Below are 25179 nucleotides of genomic sequence, written 5' to 3'. Positions count from 1 at the left end.
ATTGTCATTGCACAGCATTTTTAGCAGCACGAGATTAACTTAACAGCTCTGCTTACTGCTTTACAAACAACATGCATAACACTAGACAAAAGGGAAGACACAGTACTATGTGGCTGAAAATGCATTAATATGCCCTGATTGTGTCTCAATTGTGATTGTCACTTGTTTTGTTACATTTAATTGTCATCTACCTTCTGTATCACAGGAAAACTTAAAAGCAGGATGTTATTTTTTATAGGAATATTAATTTTTCCCTGCAGATTAGTCTTTTCTCATGGTATGAACTTTATTCAAATAAAATGTCTGAAAAGATCTTTGTTTTCTCCCTAACTCTCTATATTAATGCACATTATGTTTTAGTTGCACCAGTAAACCCTGCAATTCCCAGTTATGGTCCAACTGCCGTGATGCCAAATATGCCAGGTAATCCTGTTCTATATTTGAACTGAATTGAATTAAATATACTTTATTAATCCCAGAGGGAATGTGAATTTCCCTCTGGAAATTTACATTCTAGTACAACCCATCCAAAGAACAACACACAAACAAATATTACAGAAATAAGACTGGAGCTGCAGTCATAGAGGTGCTATCCTTTTAATTAGATCAGAAAAATAAAACTATGAGGTTTGTTGAGAAGAAAGAAACTCATAACTTGCACCTCTGTCTCCACAGTAAGGGCAGAGTGTGAGGTTGCAAAAAAAAAACCTGTGTAAAAAAAGAAAAAAAAGCAACATGTTGATACAGAAGTGGAGCCAGCGAAGGTGGTGAGTTTGAGGGTTATGTGTTTCTAACCATGAAGAATGAAAGTCAGTGTGAGAGTGAAGGAAGCGTTAGTCCCTGAACCAGACAGCTGACCCCAACCATTGTCTCTGATATGTGGTGGAGTTTATCAGTTGACCTTGAGTGCAGTCTGCCACAGCTACAGAGATGTCATGGGGTGAGGAAGCGGATGGTGGGAAAGAGCATCTTGTTTATATATCATCCAGCAGAATTTGAAAAAGCCAGCCTTCCAGGGCCGACTCAGGGGAGCCATAACTTTCCGTCTGTCCTAAAATCTGGTTCTAACATTCACAAATGACATTGAAATAAAATCCAGTCCAACATCTGGTTTGAGGCGATTCCTCTGGAACCTGTTGGAGGAAAAATATCCCAACTTCAGAAGATGAGCTTTAACCTAACAGAGCTCTGTGGTTCCTCCTGTCAGTATGAGAGTCAGGGTGAGGAGGCGCCATGTTAGGAAGAGAAGTGGAAGCTGCAGGATCTTCAGAACAAACAGGTCATGATGCTGGGCTACTGATTATCCCTGTCTGGACACAGGATCAATAAAACCAGTTTAAAAGCTAAAATGAATGGTTATATGCCAGACATGGAAAACTGGGATGACTCCATGCCATGATGTTCAGGATTTAGGTCTCACGGCATCTCAAAGTGTCAACATTGCAGCCAGAGGGCTGAGGGAGGAAATACAGCTTTATTTTGTAGCAATTCAAAAGCTACCAGCTTTTATTGCTTTGCAAAGAAATTAATCAGCACAGAAACTCCAAAGCACACAAAGAAGCAATATATATGTAAATATATATATATATATATATATATATATATATATATATATATATATATATATATATATATATATATATATATATATATATTTATTTATTTATTTATTTATTTATTTATTTATTTTTTGTCATAGTACCCCCAAGAATTTAAAACTACTTTTACCCCTGGTTGTAATATGTATCCCCTTGCTAAAATCTCTTTCTCTTTCTTACTGTTTATTCAATGTCACATGCTGTTTTTATTTTGTTTTTTAATTATGTAAAGCACCTTGAAATGCCTTGCTGCTGAAATGTGCCATACAAATAACATTTGATTGATTGATTAATGAAAGTTATTCCTTCACAGCTTTAATGGTGCCTCAGGCTCCCACTGTGAGTGACCCCATGCAGATGGCAGCAACTCAGCAAGCTCTCATCAACCAACAGGCCTTACTCATGGTTACTTCCATCAAAGTTTTTTAATCAAGCTAAACTATAATTTATTTGCTGTATGTTCTTGGATTGGATTGTCAATCTTTTCATTTCAGGCCCAGCAGATGACCTTGCAGGCAATGACTTTGTCTCAGCAGCAGGCTGAAGAACGGCAGAAGAAGGAACAGCAAGCTAAGAAGGAGAAACAAAGAGATGAGAAAGATAGACAGTTTAGACGCGAGTCATCACGCCGCTCCAGAGAACGCCAGCACTCACCTTCTCGAAGTCCCTCACCCCGACGGTCAAAGCCCAAAGCATCTGCACGTAAACAAGCCTCCAAGCAATCTGAATCTGAGGTATTTCTAACTGATCCTTTTTCCTCTTTGTATTTTTCTGCATCCATCTTGACAAGTTAATTAAAAGATCCACAGTAAAATTGTGGACTATCCATTTATAGACATTCTTGTCAAACAGGTTATGCTAGAGATTTTGTAGTTACTTTAAAGGTGCTTATAACAACAGAATATGGAAAGTGAGAGAATCCGTCAATGCAACAATATACATTTTAATTAAATGAAGTCGTTTTGGAAGCAGCTACTCATGCCGAGAAAAAAGATAAAAACTTTATTTTACATTTTATTTTTAATATGCTTTGATCTTTTTCCTTGTGACTAAAAATAATGACCCATGAAACTATTAATTATTCAGTTGTAAAGTGACACCATCCTGTCCATTTGCTTTCATAGCCAGAAGAAAATGTGGAGCTGGCAGAGCCAGATGACCTACAATCTTTCAGAGAAAAGAGGGATTTCTTCCAAAATATTGGTGAATAGACTTAAATAACCTTTTTTCAGGCTGTTTTAAGTTATTCACTGAGTGTCAAGGTGAATACGTTTTTTCTTTTGCCCCCTCTAGGTGGTAAATCAAAACGGGAAAAAAGAAACTCAAAGCGACAATCAGCTCCACCTGATCCACCCAGACAAAATCAGCAGACACGTCCTTCACCAAGCCCCTCACCCTCACCCCCACCTCCACCTCCACCTCCACCACCAAAGCCTAATGGTAAGGAAATTATAAATGTGGGACATTTTAAGATATTTTGAGTTCTCAATGTAAGTGGTGTAGATATTTGAAGAGGATAGCTCCTGGTACACTGTACAATCTAATTAGTTCACCTTACTTAAAAGAATTATGCAAACTTATTGCCTCACAAAATTAAGGAAAGTAAGTGTCATAATGTGGTGTGGCAGACCCAAAAGCAGCAGGTAAACATGTAGTATAGTCTTGAAAATTTAATTAACAAAATCAGAGTTCAACTTACAAAAAACAAGGGAACGCGGAACGCAAAACACAAAACAATCCAATTCAAATCCAAAATGTGACACAAGGAGATTCTAAGGAGCACAGGGGAAGTGAAGAGCATAGAGACAAGCAGGGTAACAAGACAGACTGGTGAGTTATGGCTGGGATAGAGGAGCTTAAATACTGGGAGGTAGTAAGTGGAACAATGAACCTAACTAGATGAGATGACTGATTGCAGGTGTGAGTAGTTAGCACAGGAGGTAGCTGAGGGGCGGGGAGAAGCTAAGGAGATATGCTGGCAGAAAACAAAGGGAGGAAACATAGGGAGCTGAAAATACTTCTAATACTAAAGAAACACTAAGACTAAAGAAAACCTGATAAACTAGAAGAGAAAAAGACATGAGGGAAAAACAAACGAACCTAAACAGAAACCAGGCTGATCTAACAGTAATAAGAACTAAGGAACTTATAGCTGTAGTGAGGGACTAAACAAAGAAATAACCTAACTAGAATTATTAAAGGAAGATGGGCATGAATGCAGACAAAAAGACTAAACCTAAAGTGACAAAATAAGAAAACTAGAAATACTGCAAGGGGGAGCTAGAAGGACTTAAGAAATAAGCTAACTAGGATTACTAAAGAAAGATATACCTAAACTCAGATGTAAGAATAACTCAGTGATGAAATAACTAAGAAATAAACATTACTAAAAACACTACAGGGAGGCTGAAATAAGGAATAACTAGAGGAATTTAATAAAAAATAATCTAACTATAATCACTAAAGAAAGCTAGACTTAGATTCAGGCATACAAGAATAACAGAACGTAAGGTAACTAACGGATAATGATAAATAAGATGCAAAAGCAAAACCAAACCCAAAAACCTAGAGTCCTGACAGTAAGCTTAAGATTAGTGAGTAGGTAACCCTCATTTATTTTAGCAGCACTAAATCAAGTAGTACAACTAACAAATAAAAATGAACACTGTGTAACACAGTAGTGAAGATTATTAAATATATTAAATCAATGGGACAATAGGTTTAGTTATCTGAGCACAGTGGGGTGTTTAAATGAGACACAAAGATAATTAAATGAATTTAAAGAACAAACTGGCTTTAGTGAATTACACCATAAGATTAACGAAAAGTTGTACAAGACTCAGAATTCTAAAAATAAAATTACACACAATGAAATACATAAAATAGCAATTACACTTGGACAAGTGCTAGTTCTCAGTTTTAAATTTTTTGAGTGCATCCTGATAACCTGAATTCTAGACCGTGATAGAAATACAGATTAATCAAATTCAGTTCAATTCAGGTTCAACTGAAAAACCATTCACATGAGGAGAATTTCATACACAGCAGTTTGTTAATATGTCCCAAATAAAACTTATCCAAATGGTCCTGTCCAAAATTCTTGGGGTGTAACAATAGGAGTGAAAAATGTCAGTCAGTGGTCTTACATATAACCAACTGTGTGTGAAGATGTGAGTGATACAGGCCTACTGCACCACAAGGTGCCGCAGAACTCCAAATGGAAAAGAAGGCAATCCAGTTCTTTTTCTCTAAGTCCAGGTGGGAGGGCTCACCATCAAACTCATAAGAGGAATCCACTTCAGGAACAATCCAGCATGCAAAAAAAAAATTGACCTGTCAACAGATAAGACAAGCAGACTAAGGCATATTTTCCATGCTTTAACCTCAGTAATATTAACTTTAATCATGAATAAATTGAGCTTATACTATACTTTAGGTTTTACCTTCAGCTGAAACGAGAACGAGATGAACTTTCTTTTTCTCCTTCTTCTTCTTCTTCTTCTCGGTTTTATTGGTGGTTGGCAGCAAACTTTTCATAGCATTACCTCCACTTACTGGTATGGAGTGTGGTTCTTGATGGTCTAATTCATACTATCTATGTATACATTTATATAAATATGTCCTCATGCCTAACTATACATGTCCGTCCGTCCGTCCGTCCGTCCGTCCAATCTATACTTTTACAGGTGCTGTTGTCTACAAAGAGAGAAGAGGCCAAATAAACTAGCGAGGCCTTCTGCCTTAGAGAGCAGAGTCCTTCCCCTCAGAGTTAGATCTCTGTGCAGCCAGAGGTTCAACTTTTTTCTGGTTCTGTTAATAACAGGAGAAATGTTTTCAACACATTTACTTTTATCATTTTTGGTGATGGTGATTCCTAAGTATACAACAATCTGCTTAATTGCTATGTTGCTTATAGAGGACAGAACACTATCTTTAATAGCAAAAAGTTCACATTTATTGACACTTAGATATAAACCAGAGGCTCTAGACAAGATCTGAATAGTATCAAGGGCTGGGAGAACTTGTTCAGAGTTACCCAAAAAAAAAATTTAAAAAATTTATTCCTGTTTGCTACGTCGATACCTTGTACGGGACTTGCTCTAAGATGGGTTGAAAGGAGATGGCCATCTAGGAGGAAGAGATATGGAGAAACAGGACAGCCCTGCCTGATGCCTCGATGTAACTGAAATATAGGTGAAGTTTCAGATTTAAATTAGATTGTACATTGCAGGAAAATATTTTTTCTGTCTTAAAAGAGGTCTATTCTCTATGGAGCCCCCTACGGGACATGGAGAATTTTTTTTCTTTTGGGTTACCTCGCAAAAGGTTTTGCGTTCTCTCACAATAATGTACTGATCAGTTTATGCGGCATAATTGAATACTGTAAGCCTTTTTCATGGTGGTTATTGTACTTCCTGCTATAATATAAGGCTTTCGTGAGATTTTTTCCATGTATTCTAATATCTTGTGAAATATCTGAAATTTTAAATATTTTTCTTTGATATAAACAGAAACTTTCCGTAAGAAGGAAAGAAGAAAAAATACATCCAAACTATTTGGATTATTTCTGACTTGTTATCGTGGTGTAATAAGTTATCTGACAGTTCTGATTGTGTATTTTTTGTGTTGGTAGTCTGAATGGTTTAAAGGGTTGTTTTCATGTGCAGTTCCGTTGCAACCTTATACAAACAGACATTCAGTGAATAAATTGATTATCAATCAGTTTTTTGCACCAAAGAGTCAAGAATAATCACAGAGTTTCTTTAAATGTGTTTACATTTGAAATTTTAAATTGACATTTAAATAGACCAGCAAATATTGCAGTAAGCATATTGCGAGGGAATGCAAAAGTGGAACTGAAAGTCAGCCAATGTTTCACAAGAAGTCAACAAAGTCACTAGGAAATGCAGGAGGCTTTTACCACAAGGCTCAACACTCAAGGGATGAAAGAGTGGCAGCAAATTCTTGTACTGCTGTTGATCACTGCTGACCTGCAGGTGTGCGAAAGCCCTCTGCTGGAACCTGGGAGAAAATACTAACCACACAGAGAACATTTCAGATCCCTCACAATTTAATGGATTCTCTATTAGACTAAAGTTTGAGCTTTGGCTGGGCCACTACAAAACATTAACATTACTGCAAGGTGAAGGACATGAGTTGCTCAAATGAAAAGAAATCTGCATCGAAGGATTTGGAGAATTTGAAAGCCTTGGTAGAAGGCCTTTATAATATAATTTTTTACCTCTATTTGGCGTTTACATTACTGAAAGGTAGAAACACCCTCAAAAGTAAAATATGGAGTTCAAAATACGTCAGGTTTCCAGCAGCTTACAGCCTCTGCTATGTTTTAACAATGTTTTTAGAAGTGTTTGTGTCATGATGTTAATATTTTTTTCTTATCTCCCACAGTAAGGCATCCTCCCAGCCCTCCAAATGAGGAACCAGACCCCCCTAAAGAACCTACTCTCAGTCCGGTCACAAAGGTCCAGCCTGAACCAACCTCCAACATCAGGGAAATCATTAAACAGTTCAACAGTCGACCACAACCAGAACCCAAGCCATTTGAGCCTGTCAGGTTAGTGTCAGTAGTATCTTGTGTTCTCCCAAATTTGAAAAGGCATTCAAATCATACCACACCAGGTTTAGAGCATTTTAAAAGCACTTTAAAAATATTATTTTTAATTGTTGAAAGCTCAGAGGGAAAGTGGAAAGTGTGCTTTCATGTAAGATTTAAAAACTGAGGGAGTTTGTCTTATGAGCAGACACAGCTTGTTCCATAGCTTTGTTCCACAGCTTTGGGCCTGGAATTGAAAATGCTTGAAGGAACATCGGGTCAGGTAACCTGAGGGAATGAGATGGCCGGAAAAATACCCTTGTGCAAAAAACTATTATGAAGCCCAGAAACAAATAAAAGAACTTTAAAATGATGTCTGTGTTTTTTTTATATGTATTTTTACATTTCAAGTTTACAAAGTTAAGCATAGTGATTAATCATGATTAATCACAGCACTAGATTGTAATTAATTTTTAAAAATTGATTGACAGAATTAAATATTACATATGTTTGAGAATTGTATGCTCAAACATAAAAACAATATTGAAAGAATAAAAATTAAGGATAATTATCACAGTTCACCTGGATGATCACTATTTGCCATTATGGAGATGATGAAGAGGCAATTTTTTTTCATTTCTTTAGTTTATGTTTTTTATTTAGTTTTTTATTATTCAAATAACTTTCACAGTAACTTAATGAAATACATTAGGGTTTGTTCACCATCCTACAACATGACCCAAAACATAATACAACAGGAAATTCTGGTATCACTGGTTTTCCATGCAACCTTTCTAAGTATTGACAAAGATCATGACATTGTCTTCAGATTTGCAGTTAAAAATATATCAGTTCTTCAAAACCTGTTTTTGCACATTGTCTAGTGATGTTGTGGACAGCATGTTGATTTTAGAAAGCTTGCACACACTTTTGTGACTTTGGGAGTGTGATGGTTGGTCTTCTGTGTTCCAGAAGAAAGACATATCAAAAGTTCATATGCATATGGTACAGTTGCATAACACAGCCAGGTTGCACACAGTAGTCTGGATCAGGCTCTGCACCACCTCCAATACTGCACATGCGTGTTTAGTGAGAAATGTAAAATTGAAGTTGTAATGCATTGTTTTTGAAAAAATATATATATATTCAGGCATGTTTGTTACATTGAATACACAACCTGTGAAATGTCTACAAGTAGCAGTTTAGAAAGTTTTGCCAAAAAACTGTTTTTTGGAACTATAAGAAATGTTACGACCCATGTTTATCAACACTCAGAGGGCTAATATTAAATTATCACTTGAGCAAATCTTTTGGAATTTTGTGAAAATGTAACATACTATTAAACTTTTAGTGCAAGTCAAAGTTGGCATTCAATAGAGTTCCTGTGACACTACTACTAAACTTAAAAATCCTAGCAGTTTAAATATGAGTAAGTTAAAACATTACTCAAAGTAAAATCCCACTCTTTCCAAATTCAAATATCTAGAGTTCCCAGTTGTTTAGCAATCGTTTTTTAAAAGCCAAAATAAAGTGTTACAAATAATTTTACATTAGAAAATTCTAACAGTGATCCAGCTTTAAATAAGGCAGTTAAAAAAAGGAGGATGAATGATGGTTGGATGAAACATTTTGACAATAAAATTGAAAAAAAAAAAAAAAAGTATAGAAATGCAAATATTTTAAACCAGGGACCATCCCAAATTACCCCCAAATTAGTGATCTGGGTTCTCTGCTTAAGAAGGATTTTTCAAATATTTCTTAATGTGTACCACATATTATCTGTATGGATTTTTTTTAGTTGTTATGTATCTTTCAGATCTCCTGCTAGAACATTTATTAAGAAGAGTGACCCAAAAGAGGAAGCTCTGGCTAAACTCAGAAACAAAGCACCAGTGCCACAACCAAAGGTAAGAAGGGGGGTGGGGGGCATGGTAGCTCTAACTCCCAAAACCAACTGCTTGATAGATTTATTTATGTTTCTTTGTTGTAATACTTATTTTTAAATTTTTACACAGAAACAATGGGCTTCTCCTCCCCCACCTCCGCCTCCAAGGCCCCCTAATTCTCCCCCATCCACCAGTGGTCGCAGGGTCATTTCTAAAAACATGAGGCAGAAGCAGCGTCCATTGGAGGAGCTTTTTGGCTCCCAGCGTTCGCAGCATCATCCCCCTCTTCCTCCTGACTCCCCGCCTCCTCCTCCAGAGCAAGCACCTGTCCTTGTGAACATTCCCGACCCTCCACCCATGACTGCGCCATCTCTCTGTGAGTGATTCTCATTGGAAATAAGGATCAAATTTACAACCATAAAATGTGAAATTGTTGCTACTTGTTTCACTTTATTTTGGTAAATTACCAACATTAAACACAGAAAACAAAAACAATACTTCTTTACAAATCAATGCTTTACCAAAAAAGGAAGACACTTGTCAAACTTGTGCTTGACAAGCTGTGAAACTTTAAGTTTACTTTATATTATAAGGCCTTTAGACGACTGTACTTATTTGCTTTCTGTCCAGATGTGATGTCAGATGATGAGGGAAATCAATCCCAGCTTCACCGCTTTTCTGCTGGGGTTTACTTCTCCCACTTCAACATGCCAGGAAAACTTTTCCTGCGAAAAGAAGTAAGACACACACATAAACATCCCTCACCTCACACACATACACATATCCTTGTACTTCTGTACAAACTGAGGACCTTATATTGACTTCCATTCATTTTAGCAGCTTGCTAAAATGAAAACAGCTAACCCACCTATTTTTCCTAGCCCTACTCAGAGCGCTTGCTATTCTTAACTCTAATCTTAGCCAAAACTTAACTGACGCCATACCTCTAAATTCAACTATTAGAGCTCAGTAGAACTGCAAAAAAGTGAGAACCGGTGAAGCTCCTCACTTTCCATAAATGACCTCAGTTTGTAGGTAAATTTTGTGAAAGTGATCATGTATATGTAGTATATACATGTGCACACACACAAACTTAGATGTACACACTAAATCTTGAACGTGTACTACATGTTATATTTGTCATTTTCAACCATAAATTCTGATGTTTGGTTAATCTAGATAGTTGAATTTCTTATTTTTGCTTAGTGATTGAAGGTCCTTTGCTTTGATCAGTTTTGTATATATAAAAATATTTGAAGAATAAAATAAAAAGCAACTGCTACAACAGCTTTCAATATTATTAGTTTATTTTAAATTTTGAAGAGAAAAAAAAGATTACCTGCTACATTGGTTCCTTATTGTTTTGGAGTTCCATTGATGATTTTAGATTTATAAGCCATTATCTCCAAATTAATTAAACCAGCAGCCCTGAATTCAGGAAGTTTTGCATTTGTATTATTCATAGCTCTGCTGATTTCTTTGCTCCTCAATTTCATTCACCAAATAGATTTTCCCTTTTATGATTATCTCTGTTACTGTCTTGCAGATATTGTGCTTATTGTGTAAATGGTGAACTATTTGTTTAAATTAAATTTATGTAAATTCTACAAAAACAATCCCAAGTCTGCCTGTTTTATAACACCCAATTTATGAGAAAATCTGAAAAATTATCCCTATTAAGTAACCTCTCATTTCATCTGCAGGTGTTTTATCCAAGAGAACTCTTCAACAAGCCTTATGTCCTTAACCTGTTGTGTGAACAGGTAGCTATTTGATCAGCCTTTTTTATGCATCTAACTTTCCATTCAATGTCAAATTAGAAAATCAAGGTCAGATTTTATAACCTTTGCTGGATGTGTTTTTTTTTTTTTCAGATCATGAGAGACACCTACTCTGACAACTGTGTGAGAATTGATAGTGAAGAAAGAAGGAAAATGAAAGACCTTCTTGGTGAGAATTCTTTGGACTATGTCAGGAAGCAACATATGACCTTACCTTCTAAAGATTTGCGCTTATAAAAACAGGCACAAACTTGATACCATGCACAAAAATGATCTACAAACAACACACAAACAGAATATGCAAAAATTTGCAGAAAGTGCAAAATACTGGATATGGATAGGATATGCAAATGTAATGACTCATCACCAGCAAGCAGTTTATTAAACCAGAACCACATTGCGGGTGGTGTTTTAGCATCTATATTTACAAATAAGTAATATGCCTTATTTCCAGATTATCACATAAGGACTGGAGATAAGATTGGGCTGACAGAGTTGAAGAGCATGCTCTGGTGGGGAGTCAGGGGAGTTAAAAACACCTGTTTATAGCTTTATTTTGATTGATCTTTAAATGTTTTTACTGTTTATCATGTTGTATGCTAATTTAAATTCAATGTGTTATTTTTTTTTTTTTGTTCGCCAGCATAATGACTTTTTACTTCATTTTTCTTTTTTGACCACTCTACTCTCCAACACTCTCCATGATGACAACCAGTGGCACTTGCACTTGCATGGTCAATCTTTGTAGAACACCTGCAACACATCCACTTACTGCGCATTCTTTTTTTTCTCTCATGAAATTTACTGTTCATTATTTGGAATATTTGTAGATCAGGCCCATAGTGTTTTATGTTCCCATTATCTGCCAATTAGTCAAGAACCATTTTCTAGAACTAATATAGCTTTAAACTCCAGAGTTACTTCAAAATTTTGCATTGAGTCTTTAGATAACAATAATATTTTATTGCAATATATTATCAGCAATGATCGACTTTGTCATTGTTTCATCGGATATGCAGCCATATGTCTTGGTCACTCGGGTGAAGAGAGGTGCAGAGCTGTCCACTGACCACTACCTGGTGGTGAGTTGGCTCCGGTGGTGGGGGAGAATGCCGGTCAGACCTGGCAGGCCCAAACGTGTAGTGAGGGTCTGCTGGGAACCTCTGGCAGAGACTCCTGTGAGATGGAGCTTTAACTCCTATCGCCGGCAGAACTTTGAACACGTTCCGGGGGAGGTGCAGGACATTGAGTCTCAGTGGACCATGTCGAGGCGGCTTATCGGAGCTGGGGCTACAAGGTTGTCGGTGCCTGTTGTGGCGGCAACCCTCGAACCCGTTGGTGGACACCTTCGGTGAAAGATGCTGTCAGGCTGAAGGAGTCCTATCGGGCCTTTTTGACCTGCGGAACTCTAGAAGCAGCTGATGGGTACTGGCAGGCGAAGCGGCATGCGGTTCGGGTGGTTGCTGAGGCAAAAACACGGGCGTGGGTGGAGTTTGGAGAGGCCATGGAGAAAGACTTCCGCACGGCTTAGAGGCGATTCTGGTCCACCATCAGGCGCCTCAGGAGGGAGAATAAGTACAGCACCAACACTGTTTATAGTGGGGATGGTGTGCTGCTGACCTCGACTCGGGACGTTGCGGACCTGTTGGCATGTTGGTGGGATTGAAGACCTCCTCAATCCCACCAACATGCCTTCCATTGAGGAAGCAGTGCCTGGGGACTCTGGGTCAGGCTCTCTAATCTCTGGGGATGAGGTCGCCGAGGTGGTTAAGAAGTTTCTCGGTGGCAGGGCCCCGGGGGTGGATGAGATTCACCCTTAAGGCTCTGGATGTTGTAGGGTTGTGTTGACTGGCACGACTCTGCAATACTGCATGGACATCGGGGGCAGTTCCCTGGATTGGCAGACTTGGGTGGTGGTCCCCATTTAAAAAGGGGGACCAAAGGTGTGCTCCAATTACAGGGGGGTCACACTCTTAAACCTCCCTGGTAAGGTCTATTCAGGGGTCCTGGAGAGGAGAGTCCGTCGGATAGGGCGTCGGCTGTCAGGTCCTTGTACACTGTAAACCCTAACAAGTTCACAGAACTCCAAAAATATTTTGTAACAGATTACACAAAATATTTTAGTGATGTTTTTAAATGTTTTAAGTTTACATAAAATAAAAATTACAGGTGCAGTTGCCTTAAATTATCTCAACATTGTCTTATAAATATTGATATTTCTCAATTTATGATTAGGAAGTATTTCACTTTAAAATTTTCAATATATTCAACTCATAATGCTGGAAATACACTTGTCATGAAGTGTGTGGTTGGTGGTGGTGAGGAGAGACGCTGAGACCCAGGTTATGGTGATGATGATAATTTTAATGATGAAGGTAGCTCAATAAACAGTCCAAGGCTGGCAGCACGGCAGGAACAAGCACGCAGCTAAACGCCGGTAGCAACAGACACGAAGACTGAAACGGGATCTAAGCTAACCAGGACTAAACAGTACGACTGGAGAGCTAGGACGAACAGGCGTTAGACAAACTAAACAGCGTTAGACAAGGACCCGACAAGGAACCCAGACAACAGGTGGGTTTAAATACACACGGGGTAATTAAGGGAATGAGACACACCTGGGGAGCAATCAACGGGGAGGACAGGACAGAGACTCACAGGGAAACAGGAAAACATAGAAAAACTCAAAATAAACACAGAAAACCACGGATCATGACAACACTGACATTTTTCAATATTCCTCAACTCATAATCTGGGGGACATGTACTCAAAATTAACCCTATACTGAAATAGTGAAATGACACAACAGGGACAATTGAACAACTTTTTTAATTAATTTTTTGTTATTCAATACAATGTGCTTTTTAATCAAATCAAAGTGCTTGTCATAAATTAAAACAAACAGAAAAGGAGATGACTCCAGCCCCTTATGATAAAAACTCACAAAAGATTCATGATAATATTCAAAATTATACGTATAAGCTATCCTCAACAACAACTATTAGAATGTGTAGCCATTGAAAAGTGTTTAGAAACATTTTGGCACTTACTGCAAAAAAAACTAAAACCTTCCTCAATAGTATATAGTCCATTCTGAGTGTCCATTCTCATTGACCAAATCATTCTTTAGCGTCAGGAGACGCCCTTTCAATGGTTTATTGTCCTCTAGACACATCAGAACTTTTTGTATAAATGTGAACGTAAGCTCTAGATTCTTTGGGTACTATAGGTCTAGCACATAGATGTACCCAAAGAGCAAGAGAAAGGATTCAGCCAAATTTGTGGGACCACTGAAAAGTATTTTAGAAAGTATTTCATCCTCTCTGGGCTGAACAGGGCTGCATCAATATTGTCATCTTTGACTTCTGTCAGAAGAGCCACCGGTGTGTCTGTGAGGTCTGGACCATCTGCTGACTCCAAAACACAAATACAAGAATGAGTTCAGTCCCTCAAGGACAAAAAATATGCTATTGATGTCAAGACATTACTGTCACTTAGCATTATGAACTTAAACTGCTACATAATGTTAGAGATAGGGTGAGAAGCTCGGTCGTCCGGGAGGGACTCAGAGTAGAGCCGCTGCTCCTCCACGTTGAGAGGAGCCAGTTGAGGTGGCTTGGGCATCTGGTCAGGATGCCTGCAGGATGCTACCGGGAGGAAGCCCTGGGAAAGACCCAGGACACGCCGGAGGGACTGTTTCTCAGGTGGCCTGGGAACGCCTTGGGATTTCCTCGGAGGAGCTGGAACAAGTGGCTGGGGAGAGGGAAGTCTGGGCCTCCCTTCTTAAGCTGCTGCCCCCATGACCCGACCCCGGATAAGAGGAAGAGGAAGAGGATGGATGGATGGATGGATGGATGGATGGATGGATGGATGGATGGATGGATGGATGGATGGATGGATGGATGGATGGATGGATGGATGGATTAGCTAATGTTTTTTTGTTTTTTTTCCTGAGACAAAGAACTTGTCTCAGGGGACATGATCCAACTTTCATCATTTATCATACTGGAAAACACTTCCGTAATTGAGATTCTGAGTTAGGTTCTCATATGTTTCTGCAAGATTTACACATGATGCCTTTGTATATACTCAGTCACCTAGATCATTTCTATTACAATAGGGTTGACAAAGAGTGTCAGACAGACTGATAGATTTTATTAAACCTATCATGGTTAAATTCATGTGTCACAGCAGCAAAGAACAAAATTGCTAATGTATTGACATTAGCAATTTTGTTCTTCATTGTATGTCATCTGTTGAGATGACACACAATGAAAATAATCAAATCCCAAAGAAAGACAGTCTAACATATAGAATAACTGAAAGCTATATACCATGTATATTTTTTTTCTTAAAGAATCTGTGATATTGTACTAAAATATGTATAAAAATAACTGAAGAAACAATGGCATCACACAATGACAATACAGTAGTAAGTACATGGATGAGAGATAACAGAGGAAGTAGTGGTAGGGAGTAGTACAGATATTTCAGCGATTTATTAGTTGTAGGTGTTATACAGTCTGACTGCACTTAGTGTGAATGACCTGCAGTATCTTTCCTACCCAACACTTCAGGAAGTTCAGTCTGCTGTTGAAGGAGCTGCCTAAGGTCCTCACAGTCTTATACAGGAAGTGAGAGGAGTTAATCATAATTGCTTTGAGCTTAGCTAATGTCCTCTTCTCACCCACCTCCTCAATGGAGTCCAGAGCAGTTCCAACTGAGCCAGCCCTTCTGATTACCTTAAGTCTCTTGCTGTCCCTCTCTCAGCTCCCACAAGCCCAGCAGACCACAGCATTGAGGATCACTGAAGCCACCACACTATCATAGAACCTTCTTAATAGTGTCCTCTCACACCAAATGATCTCAGGTTCCTCATAAGCTCTTTATGGAAAACTAGGCAAATGTCTGGTTGCCTTCTATTTAAGACTGTTGTAATTTACACAATTTCTTAAAATGTTATTATTGTTGTATCATATATAATGCTTCCACCCTCTTCTCCACAGTTAGCAGCAGTTCTGAGGTTTTTGCCAGCTTCCTACTTTTTATCCTCTAATATAACAAAGCTTAACTTAACTTTCCCAATGTCATTGTGCCTTTATAGCAAATTTCAACGTGGGAACAAACATAAGCACCATTCAGGATGACAACATGAAGAAGAGAATTGTTATTGCCGCTCGAGATAACTGGAAGAACTACTTTAGTCGACTCTACCCTGTGACGGTAAGCTTCAAGAAAAAGGAATATGGTACATTTGTTTTGTCCATTTTTGTTATTTAGGTTTGGGTTTTTTTATATTGCACTTCTTGACTAATTTAATATCATTGCACATTAAAAGAAAAACAGATTGAATAAATTTTCCAATAATAGAAATATACTGCAAATCTAACTCATACTAATACAATACAATCATACAGATAGATTAGTTTCCATGACACACAGTCCAATCAGATACTTTATGTTCCCTAAGATGGTCTTATGTACATTATAGTGTCAAATGATCAAACATTATCTATGTAGGGAAGCTAGATAATGTAGCTTTTTACATTAGGAAGCTACATTCAGCTCCTGCTGAGTTCTCTCAGCAGGAGGGAACTTTCTTGCTCCCTCCTGCTGAGCAAGAAAGCAGTGAGTGTGGATAAATTGCACGGTACCATACCACTCCAACTGAGTTTAGTACAGACATAGTTTTAACGCCATATTGCATCTCTTTTCATTACTTTTACATTTCAGCTTAGAAAATATTTTAACAATAGTTAAAAAATGTCAGTAAACTGCATTTTTTGATAACATTGGTTTTCAAAAATGCAGACAGGAGCTGGGAGCATGGAGAATTTTCTTTGGGTACGTTCACACTGCAGCCTGAAGTGACTCAATTCCGATCTTTTTGACGTAATGCGACCTGTATCCGATCTTTTCATGGCAGTGTGAACAGCACAGGTCGGATTCTTTTTCGAATCTGACCCATATCCGATACGTATCCGATTCAAATGTGACCTTCTAACGTCCAGGTCGCATTCATCCGAACTGAACGTCACTGATTCTCAACAAATCTCACTATTCTGCATCCTGATACGCACAAGTGGGAAGAAAAACAACAACCATGACGGATTATATGAGGATTAAGTTGTTAATATGCTGCTCCGGCCGGACAACAACTTCAAATATGTAAGCTAAGCTCCACCGTTAGCCTCCATGTTTACTTCCGCAAACACTGAGCACTTCTTCTTTTTATGGCGGTTGGCAGAACACCTAGAACGCTGGCACTATTGCGCCCTCTACTGCGCATGCGGGACACTTTCAAGTCGTTTGCCCGTTCACACTGCAGAACGCATACAGGTCGCATTTACTGGGAGTGTGAACGGCACTGGCAAAAAAATCGGAATTGCCAAAAAATCGGAATTGAGTCACTTCAGGCTGCAGTGTGAACGTACCCTTTGATGATAAAACTGAAAACTTACAAAAGTCACAGAACGCAGGGAGCCAGAGCAGAACAAAAACAGGAACCAGGAAGAAAAAGCAAGCAAGGGTTTGCAAAAGTTGAAACAGAAATTTCTTAACAGCTCTCCATGGCAACTTTCAAAAGACCCTCCACATTGACCTTACTTTATTGTACAGCAATAAAATTTGTACAACTCCCAAAGACCTACAGAAAACTCTCTTGCACCCATACTCTACAACAAACAGGAAGCCAGCTATCTTGGATTGAAATTCCAATTTTCACCTCATTATGGCGATTTACAGCCTTCACATTTAATCCAACTCCTCCTTGATCAGTTTGAAACCTGGTCAGTTTGCTCATAAAGCACAGGGCATTAAAAGTTATCAAAATGGTGAGTTTTTGAGTATGTTGAAGAGGTGTGGCCAGACCCCAGCCAAAGTTTGATATTTTGCTATGAAACACAAAAAGTCGCTGAGACACCAAACCTCCACATCCAGTCCTCTATAATACTCAATAGTCAAATCATGACATCACCTAAGCGACACTTCCTGACAACCAGAAATGTAATGCTTTACTTTGAAAGGTCCATATCTGACCTAAACAACATCTTCTGTCCTATCTGTCTTCTTGATTCAGAAAACAGATAACAAATTGGTCTCACTTTTGGCGAAAGCACAAAAACTTTTCGCTGGAGGGCAAATTCAGACATCACGTTTACATTACATTTGGCTCTAAATTCCACAGATTTCAGCTGATCTGCACTTCATTTGATATGATCAATCTTAATCCACCTCCCCTCCTCACGACAGGAATGCTGTCCAATATTTGATGACTGTGGTCTAATTCTTCCACCGAACCCCTTAGAATTCTAAAACAAAATCTAAAAAAGTAGCCCCAATCCATGCATTGGCCAACAATCATCAAACTCTGTACAGATGTGTGACTTGTCAGGACCTACAGAAATGTCTATTGGAGCCTTGGTCCAAACCCAACAGGAAGTCAGCCATTTTGGGTCAAAGCAACAATTTTGTCTTTTGCACACATGTCGTATCTGTGCAAACTCTTCCAACAACATTTGACATTCAGACTTTACAATCTCTCAATACAGTCTTGAGGCAGATCAGTTGTTCCCCAAAAATAACTAAACAAGTTATTTTATTAATAACTTGTGTAGTTATTAATAAATTAAGCCCTCATTATCCATTAGATATGACATACTGTATAGTAACCACTAAAAAATATTATTTTTTTACATGCAGCCACACAATGGAGATGCTCAAGTTTTGGGTGTTTCTCATCGAGGGATTCGTCTATTGAAGGTGGTGAAAGCATCAGGCATCAATCCTAAACATCTCAAACTGCTCAAAAGTTACAGGTATGTATATTAGCCAGTAATAGTCTTTATCTGACAATTTCCTTTTAAATATAGAAATAACTTCTGAAAACTCTATGGTTTTCCAACTTAAACTAAAACAGGGTTGAACCTGGCAAGCCATCACTTCCAGATCAAAGTTCTGACATGAACATACTAATTAACTAGCTTAAAAATGTGACAAATAATCATCTTATTGCCCTTATTTGTTTGAATGTTAACTCTAATTAAAACTTAACATTCAATGCCACTCACTGCCATCACTGTTTCTGGCCCAGAATAATATTTTATATGAATATAGTTTTGCAGAGGTGCTGTCTGTTAACCTTGAGGGAGCAGACAAAGTAAAACTGGACCTTAAAATGGAAAACTTAGTGCTGCTGTCAACCAGGGCTCCTCAGATCACTGCCATGATCGAAGTTTTCCTCAAGGAACTCATCAAGGTGATTTTTTTTTTTTTTTGTAATTTTTTTTTTAAATCTTATATTTCCTTTAAAAGTATTAGTTTGTCTTTGCTAAATGTCCCTTGCATCTTATCCCATTTTAGATTTTAACCATCTTTATACATATCTTTTTCCTATTTCTTAAGGACTCGGGCCACATGGTTGCTCTAAAGAGTTTTGTAACGGATGACAAGACGCTTCTGAGCTTCAGTAAGGGGGATATCATCAAACTGCAGAAAATGGAAGGCCTTCAGACTGGTGAGATCATTAGTTCAGTGGTAGTCATAATTGTATATTTACTGTATTTAACATTAGATATGCTAAGTATTAATTATTTCTACCAGCATATCCCACCCATGCTGTTAATATTGTACTATTTTAATGTTAACCTACTGTGAATGTTGCACTAGGTTGGGAGTTTGGGAGCACCGGTGGACGTTCTGGTCTTTTTCCACTGGACCTCACCCAGCCTTGTGCAGCCCCAGATTATCACTGGCTCCATCTAGATCGAAGAGATGACAGGAGAAAAAGCATGAGGAATGCTAAGCCAGTCAGTTCGTTCAATGGCCCTTCACCAGTCCCCACCAGCAGACACATACCCAACAATCGTTCTGTGCAGTCTAATCGGGAGGCCATGAATCCATCTTCAGTAGAGGGCTTACAACACACACGTGCCCAAAGCTCACAAAAAGGATCCAACCATGACCTAGAGATCTTTTCTGCTATGGCTGACTTTGCTACCAAGTATTTTAGGTAAGTAAAATTTCCACGTAAATCCTGTTCATATTATTATGTGTGTTTAACAGAGCAAGGCTAATGTTGTGTTGCATTAATTGGTGCTGAAAGAATGGAGACAACAGGAGTGCCAGTCACTGGAAGAAATTTTTCAGAAGCAGTTCAGCATACAGTGGTAAGACCCTATGAACATTCTGATTGGTGACCCATGTCTTCTGTTGTGTTTAAAACTTTACATTCACTTATCAGGAACATAATTTTTAGCCACTTTCTCCGGAGTATGTTTTTAAATGACATTAACTTAAGCATTGCAGCTCATTTCAGTCAACTAATTCAAGAGGTTCTTCACCAAATATATCACATTTGTTGTAAATATGCACCTTTTTATACAAGCTATATTCTGTATCATACTCTCCTTCATATTCACTATTTTTATTCCATTATAGATGAAAAAATATCCAGTTAGTGCACCCTCTCTTATATGAAAACTGACATTTAAGATTAATCACAACACAACCAGACCTAATTGAGCTTTAGTCCAACCAGGACAATTCTTCATTTGCCTCTTCTGATGTGCTTTTCTGTACAATGACAGCCAGTAGTTTGCACAAGTACAATGGGACAGACACCATAAATAGTGAGATGGTTGAGCTACATCATGCTTAATCCATATTTCAAAGTATTTTCCAAATAGCAAGCAGAACTTGGTAATAACAAGTTCTGCTTGCCCTATTCAGCTTGACAGAAATAGGGCAGAATCAAGCACAAAGCAAGGCAGCAAAAAACAACAAATAAAGCAGTCCTGATAGACAATTTACTAACATTGGTGCCGTGCTCTTCCTGAGCACGGCAGATGTCACAGACGGCTGACAGATATTCTAAGCTGATTGCCTTGTGTCCTCTGCATGACGTGGCCGGTGTGGTTTGGAGCACTATTTTACGGTCTACCATATTTGAGAGCATGTTCCCAAAGCCCATTGGACTCTCATTGGCCAGGCAGAGTAAAACCCAAATGTGGCATCATACTAGCCTGGTGACAAACGTATCACAAGCTGTGACATTTTTCTGTCCTACAAACAGACCATATTGAATGGTGCTGTATGGTCAGATGTATAGACAGATCATATACAATGATTTCAGAATCAGTGCAATGGTTCTGATACTATTGTAGGTTTCAGAATCTACAATAATTCTAAAATCAGTGCTTTGACTGTTGAGTGTTATGGAAACCAACAAAATAGCATCCAAACTGCCAATTTGACCCATACAAATCAATTAAAACAAGGCATAATAGCTGTACCATGGTGGGGTGACATAACTTATCCTCTGAAGGTGAGGATAAGTGTTAGCAGAGCTGAATAGAGTCAGAGGGATCATCTTCATATTTCTGTGGTTATTCTGAGAAATATGAATAACGATATTGAGGAGTACCTGTAAACATTTAAACTTGTAAAAACAATTTTTCTAACTTTGTATCAAATAATTTGAACTCTATACCATTGCAGATCAAGATAAATGTAATCTTATGCCCCTAAGTCAGTAAGAATTCTGTATGTCTTTGAATAAATCATTTTCTGTGTGCATTATTTATTTGGTTGAACCAGGTGCTATCAAGCCACAGAAGTCAACAGATTTCATTAGAAAAGATTCTGAAAAGTATTTATAAATGTTTATTTCATGGTTGAGTGGAAAGTAATGAGGTATGTTTTAAAGTTTTAAAATTAAGATCTAACTGTATTTTATTTTTTATTAAGGTCCCCATCCAGGAGTCACTCATTCTCTACAATGATTCTGAAATCAATGATTTGGCTGTTGAGTGCTTCATAAGTGAGTTTACTAATCCTATTTTATTGAAACATATGTTACTGTTTTGGATCCTAAAGAAGGTCATGTGGCTATCTCTATTTACAGCTCTGATGCAGTTTATGGGGGACATCACAACACAGAAGAACACTACACAAGCAAATTGCCTAACTCATATCCTGCTGGTCAGGAAATATTTTCAAAGTTTGATGTTGATGTTGACAGGTGTTACTTTGGTATTACTTTAAAATCATTTTCCCTTATTTGTTTAGTTAGGGAAGGAAAAGGAAATTCTTAGAGATGAAATCTACTGCCAGGTCATCAAACAAACAACCAACAACCCCACCAGGTGGGTATTTCACATTCATTTGAGATTAAATTTTATTGTGAGCCCTCCCATAGTCCAAGCTCAACACTCAGCAAGAGTATGGCAGATGTCCTGGTCAGACAACGGGGAAACGATGGGGATGTTCCATCAGCACAAAAAAAACTCAAAAGCGCATATGGGGTCAGTGCAACTCCACCGGGACAGCACTCAGGGTAAAAACTTGTGGGGTCCACTGCAAGGAGGAAGTAAAAACCTATCTTGTAGGAAAAAATAATTTAAGTCAATTCAAATACAAAAATACTTTATTAATCCCAGAGGAAAATTAAATGTTGTAAATCATTAATTTAGATTCTTCAAAGAGTTATTGAAGATGGTGGTGGCAGGAAAACTCTCCTGCAGTAGCCTGTACTACATTGAATCTGAAAAAGCTACTGATTGAAGATGCTCTTTATCTATGCACTGTCAGGGTGAAAAGCTCTCAGTCAGGTCTACCAGGAATGTATCAATTGAAAACAATTTCAGAATTGCTCCATCAGAATGTCGTCTCTGGCTTCCGAGTTCAAACATCTTTTATACTGAAAAACAGCAGAGGTGTAACAATTTGTTTCTCAATCTACTGAGATTTGAGACATTGTTTATCTAACACCAGTTGCTCTTTAAAGCTGCAGGGTTGATAAGCCTAGGGGCACGGTATAGGGGGAAAAAGTGATGACAATTCTAGGGGCCCTGACCAACAGGGGGCCCTCCGCAATTTATTTATTTATTGTTCATAGAAATAAAAAATAAATTGGGGCCCTGTCAATTACAAAATTAATCATATTGTATTTTCGAAGATTGTTTTTAGCAGTAAAAATTTAATGTTCCCACTCCCAGATCAAAAAACATACATCCACATTTGCCCTGAACCCCACTATATGCACTAAATGGTTCGTTCATGCTTGGAGCGCATGTTGTCTACTGTCTGCTGTTAGCAGCAGACGGTAGGAAACAAAAACGATTGCGTTACAAAAACGGTTACTATGGTGCTAAGAAAAGTTATAAAACCAGGTTTTCAAAAAAAAAAATAGAGAGAGAGAGAGAAAGGCAAGAGTGTCAATTTATAGCTCAGTTTTTCTCCAAGAGAGGTGAGTAGACTGTATGATATTATCAACCATTCAGCATAGTTAGCTTAGCTACAGACTACTGATTACCTCCATTTCACTAGCATTTAATGAATTTAAAAAATTACCAACATATTCATATATTTAACTTGTCCTGTACCTTTTACCACTTAACATACGAGTCATTCAGCAGCAGCTCTAACCCACGTCCCTCCTGACCTGCCCTCTCCTAAGTGAAATTAAAGCTGCAGGCTGCAGTATGTCACTTTTATATAAATATATTTTTTCCACATATTTGTTAAAACTGTCATTATGTTGTGATAGTATGGTATGACAGGTAATCTGTGAAAAATCTATTTCCTCTGCTTTCTCCTGGTGCTAAAAACAACCAATCAGTGGCAGGAGAGTTTTAGTGCTGTCAATCACAATCTCATGTGGCTCATCCTTCCTCCCCCTTGCGCTGTGCTATTCTGCAGCTAGCATAGCCTGTTGTAAATGCTTAGTCTAGTAAGCATAGCTACCAGTGATAGCAGATAAACGATTTTCCTGTAACAATAAGTTGTTTCTCCACCATTAGCACATTTAGCAGTGAGTGAATGAGGTTGATTGACAGTGCTGAGAGCGTCCTACTAGTTCTGATTGGTTGTTTTGGTCAGAACGGTGCATTACTTTAGCCAGTAATAGTAGTTCAGGAAGGAGGTGGAGGAGATTGATTGATCACAGATCATCTGTCTCATAACAAACTGTCACGACATGATGACAGCTTTAATAAATATGGAGAAAACATATTTTTTATTAAAGTTACATACTGCAGCTTGAATAAAATGCAACTACATAGCATTTTTGAGAAGTCTGGATTGCTTCATGTATATTTTGACTGTTGCTCATGGGGAGAGACATTTCAGTAATCCAAAACTAATAGAAAAAAAATTAAGCAACCTACTTGCATACTGTATGCAGACTGTATGCATACTAAATTTTACTCTTGCATGTAAAATTCATGAGCAGTAAATATTGTACTAGTTATCAGTATTGGACCAAAGAAAGCAAGGCAGATGCAAGCCTTTGAAATTGTGACGTTTTGATGGGTCAGATAGACTCAAGAAATTGTAACAGCAGCTGCGTGAGGGGGGGCCCAATTTAATTTTTTGTCAGGGGGCCCAAGATTCCTGGCAGCGCCCCTGCCTATATTACACACAATTCTCATAAGCATAATTGAAATAAAGACATAACATGAACCATAAATTCAAAAGGTCAAGAGACTGTCGAACCCAAAGTTCAACATAGTTGTAACTCAACATGTTTGATAATTTTTTAAGGAAAGTCTTGTATCTCAAGCTTATTAAAGGAGAATACTGCTTCAAATAAAACATGAAAGATTTTTTAAGCTACTATGCTTCTCAGAGCTTTATTAAGACCACTATTTAAATATAGATAAAATTGATCGCAATAACTCCACTTGAAAAGTTACCTTAAAGGCACACAGACCCGCTACAGATGAGGCTTGAGACAATTTTATCCAATTCAATCATTTTATTATACAAATGTTTATTTTAGTCAACATGAAAAACACTCATTTAAAACCACTCACACATTAAAATGGACAAGTTATGGCTCAGCTCTGAGACGACAGTGCAGATCTGGGTAGTGACCTAAACTAAAGGAACGCAGCAAACAAGACAGCAAAAGTAAAAGAAAATCGTGCACCGAACCAGACAAAGAGGACCACCACCCAGAAAGTCGACCACCAACACCAAGAACTGGCCGTTTCTGGCTCAACTACTGGTTTGTGTTCAGCAGATACACCTAAATTAATTGCTTCTTGCCCACATATTGAAGTGGAGATGGCTGGAGTGAAGGTCCTTGCCTGGCAATACAACAGAGGCTGAGTTAAAGCTAGGCTAACAAACACAGAAAGTGTGGGAAGCTCCTTACCACAAGGTGGATTGACCGGTGTTTAGAGCGTCATTAAGAGCACCATTCAAGCGTGCATTAGTACACAGCTGTTATGCAGAAAATGGAAATAAATTACCACAAATAATAGGTTTGATGAGGAGATATGAAGCCCGTTTTACCTAGCAGCGCCAGCAAATGCAAAAGACTGAAACGGAAGAGAAACGTCATGTCAACCAGATG

General features: G+C 38.1%; 1 protein-coding gene and 1 long non-coding RNA gene across 7 annotated transcripts in view; one reads left to right on the top strand and one right to left on the bottom strand.

The window, feature by feature from the left end:
* The window catches only part of myo15b (myosin XVB), a 59911-nt gene that overhangs the window by 24689 nt on the left and 10043 nt on the right, over window positions 1-25179 (top strand). For 3 of the 4 annotated variants that reach the window (XM_015017391.1, XM_015017390.1, XM_015017393.1), the window contains 20 exons: window positions 361-423; window positions 1912-2003; window positions 2093-2332; window positions 2723-2801; window positions 2892-3038; window positions 7008-7173; window positions 8969-9059; window positions 9168-9414; window positions 9669-9775; window positions 10742-10801; window positions 10913-10988; window positions 15925-16043; window positions 18522-18637; window positions 18936-19077; window positions 19224-19335; window positions 19488-19830; window positions 19924-19987; window positions 21567-21639; window positions 21724-21800; window positions 21888-21964. In XM_015017391.1, the coding sequence (XP_014872877.1) occupies window positions 361-423; window positions 1912-2003; window positions 2093-2332; window positions 2723-2801; window positions 2892-3038; window positions 7008-7173; window positions 8969-9059; window positions 9168-9414; window positions 9669-9775; window positions 10742-10801; window positions 10913-10988; window positions 15925-16043; window positions 18522-18637; window positions 18936-19077; window positions 19224-19335; window positions 19488-19830; window positions 19924-19987; window positions 21567-21639; window positions 21724-21800; window positions 21888-21964 (2491 nt within the window). The remainder of the gene's footprint in view (window positions 1-360; window positions 424-1911; window positions 2004-2092; window positions 2333-2722; window positions 2802-2891; window positions 3039-7007; window positions 7174-8968; window positions 9060-9167; window positions 9415-9668; window positions 9776-10741; window positions 10802-10912; window positions 10989-15924; window positions 16044-18521; window positions 18638-18935; window positions 19078-19223; window positions 19336-19487; window positions 19831-19923; window positions 19988-21566; window positions 21640-21723; window positions 21801-21887; window positions 21965-25179) is intronic. The other variant, XM_015017392.1, reaches the window with a different exon arrangement.
* Window positions 6380-25175, bottom strand: LOC106936414 (uncharacterized). 3 transcript variants are annotated; one of them, XR_001422130.1, is made up of 4 exons: window positions 25119-25175; window positions 24979-25046; window positions 19471-19579; window positions 6380-6620 (listed from the first exon to the last, which is right to left on the bottom strand). It is a non-coding gene; the product is annotated as an uncharacterized LOC106936414 (long non-coding RNA). The 3 variants fall into 3 exon arrangements; XR_001422129.1 differs by lacking the exon at window positions 24979-25046; XR_001422131.1 differs by lacking the exons at window positions 6380-6620; window positions 24979-25046 and adding an exon at window positions 9684-9763.

This window comes from Poecilia latipinna, unplaced genomic scaffold, assembly GCF_001443285.1.
Source record: "Poecilia latipinna isolate Pla-1442-1.1 unplaced genomic scaffold, P_latipinna-1.0 Scaffold2137, whole genome shotgun sequence".
NCBI lineage: Eukaryota > Metazoa > Chordata > Actinopteri > Cyprinodontiformes > Poeciliidae > Poecilia > Poecilia latipinna.
This window is presented reverse-complemented; position numbering and strand designations above follow the sequence as displayed.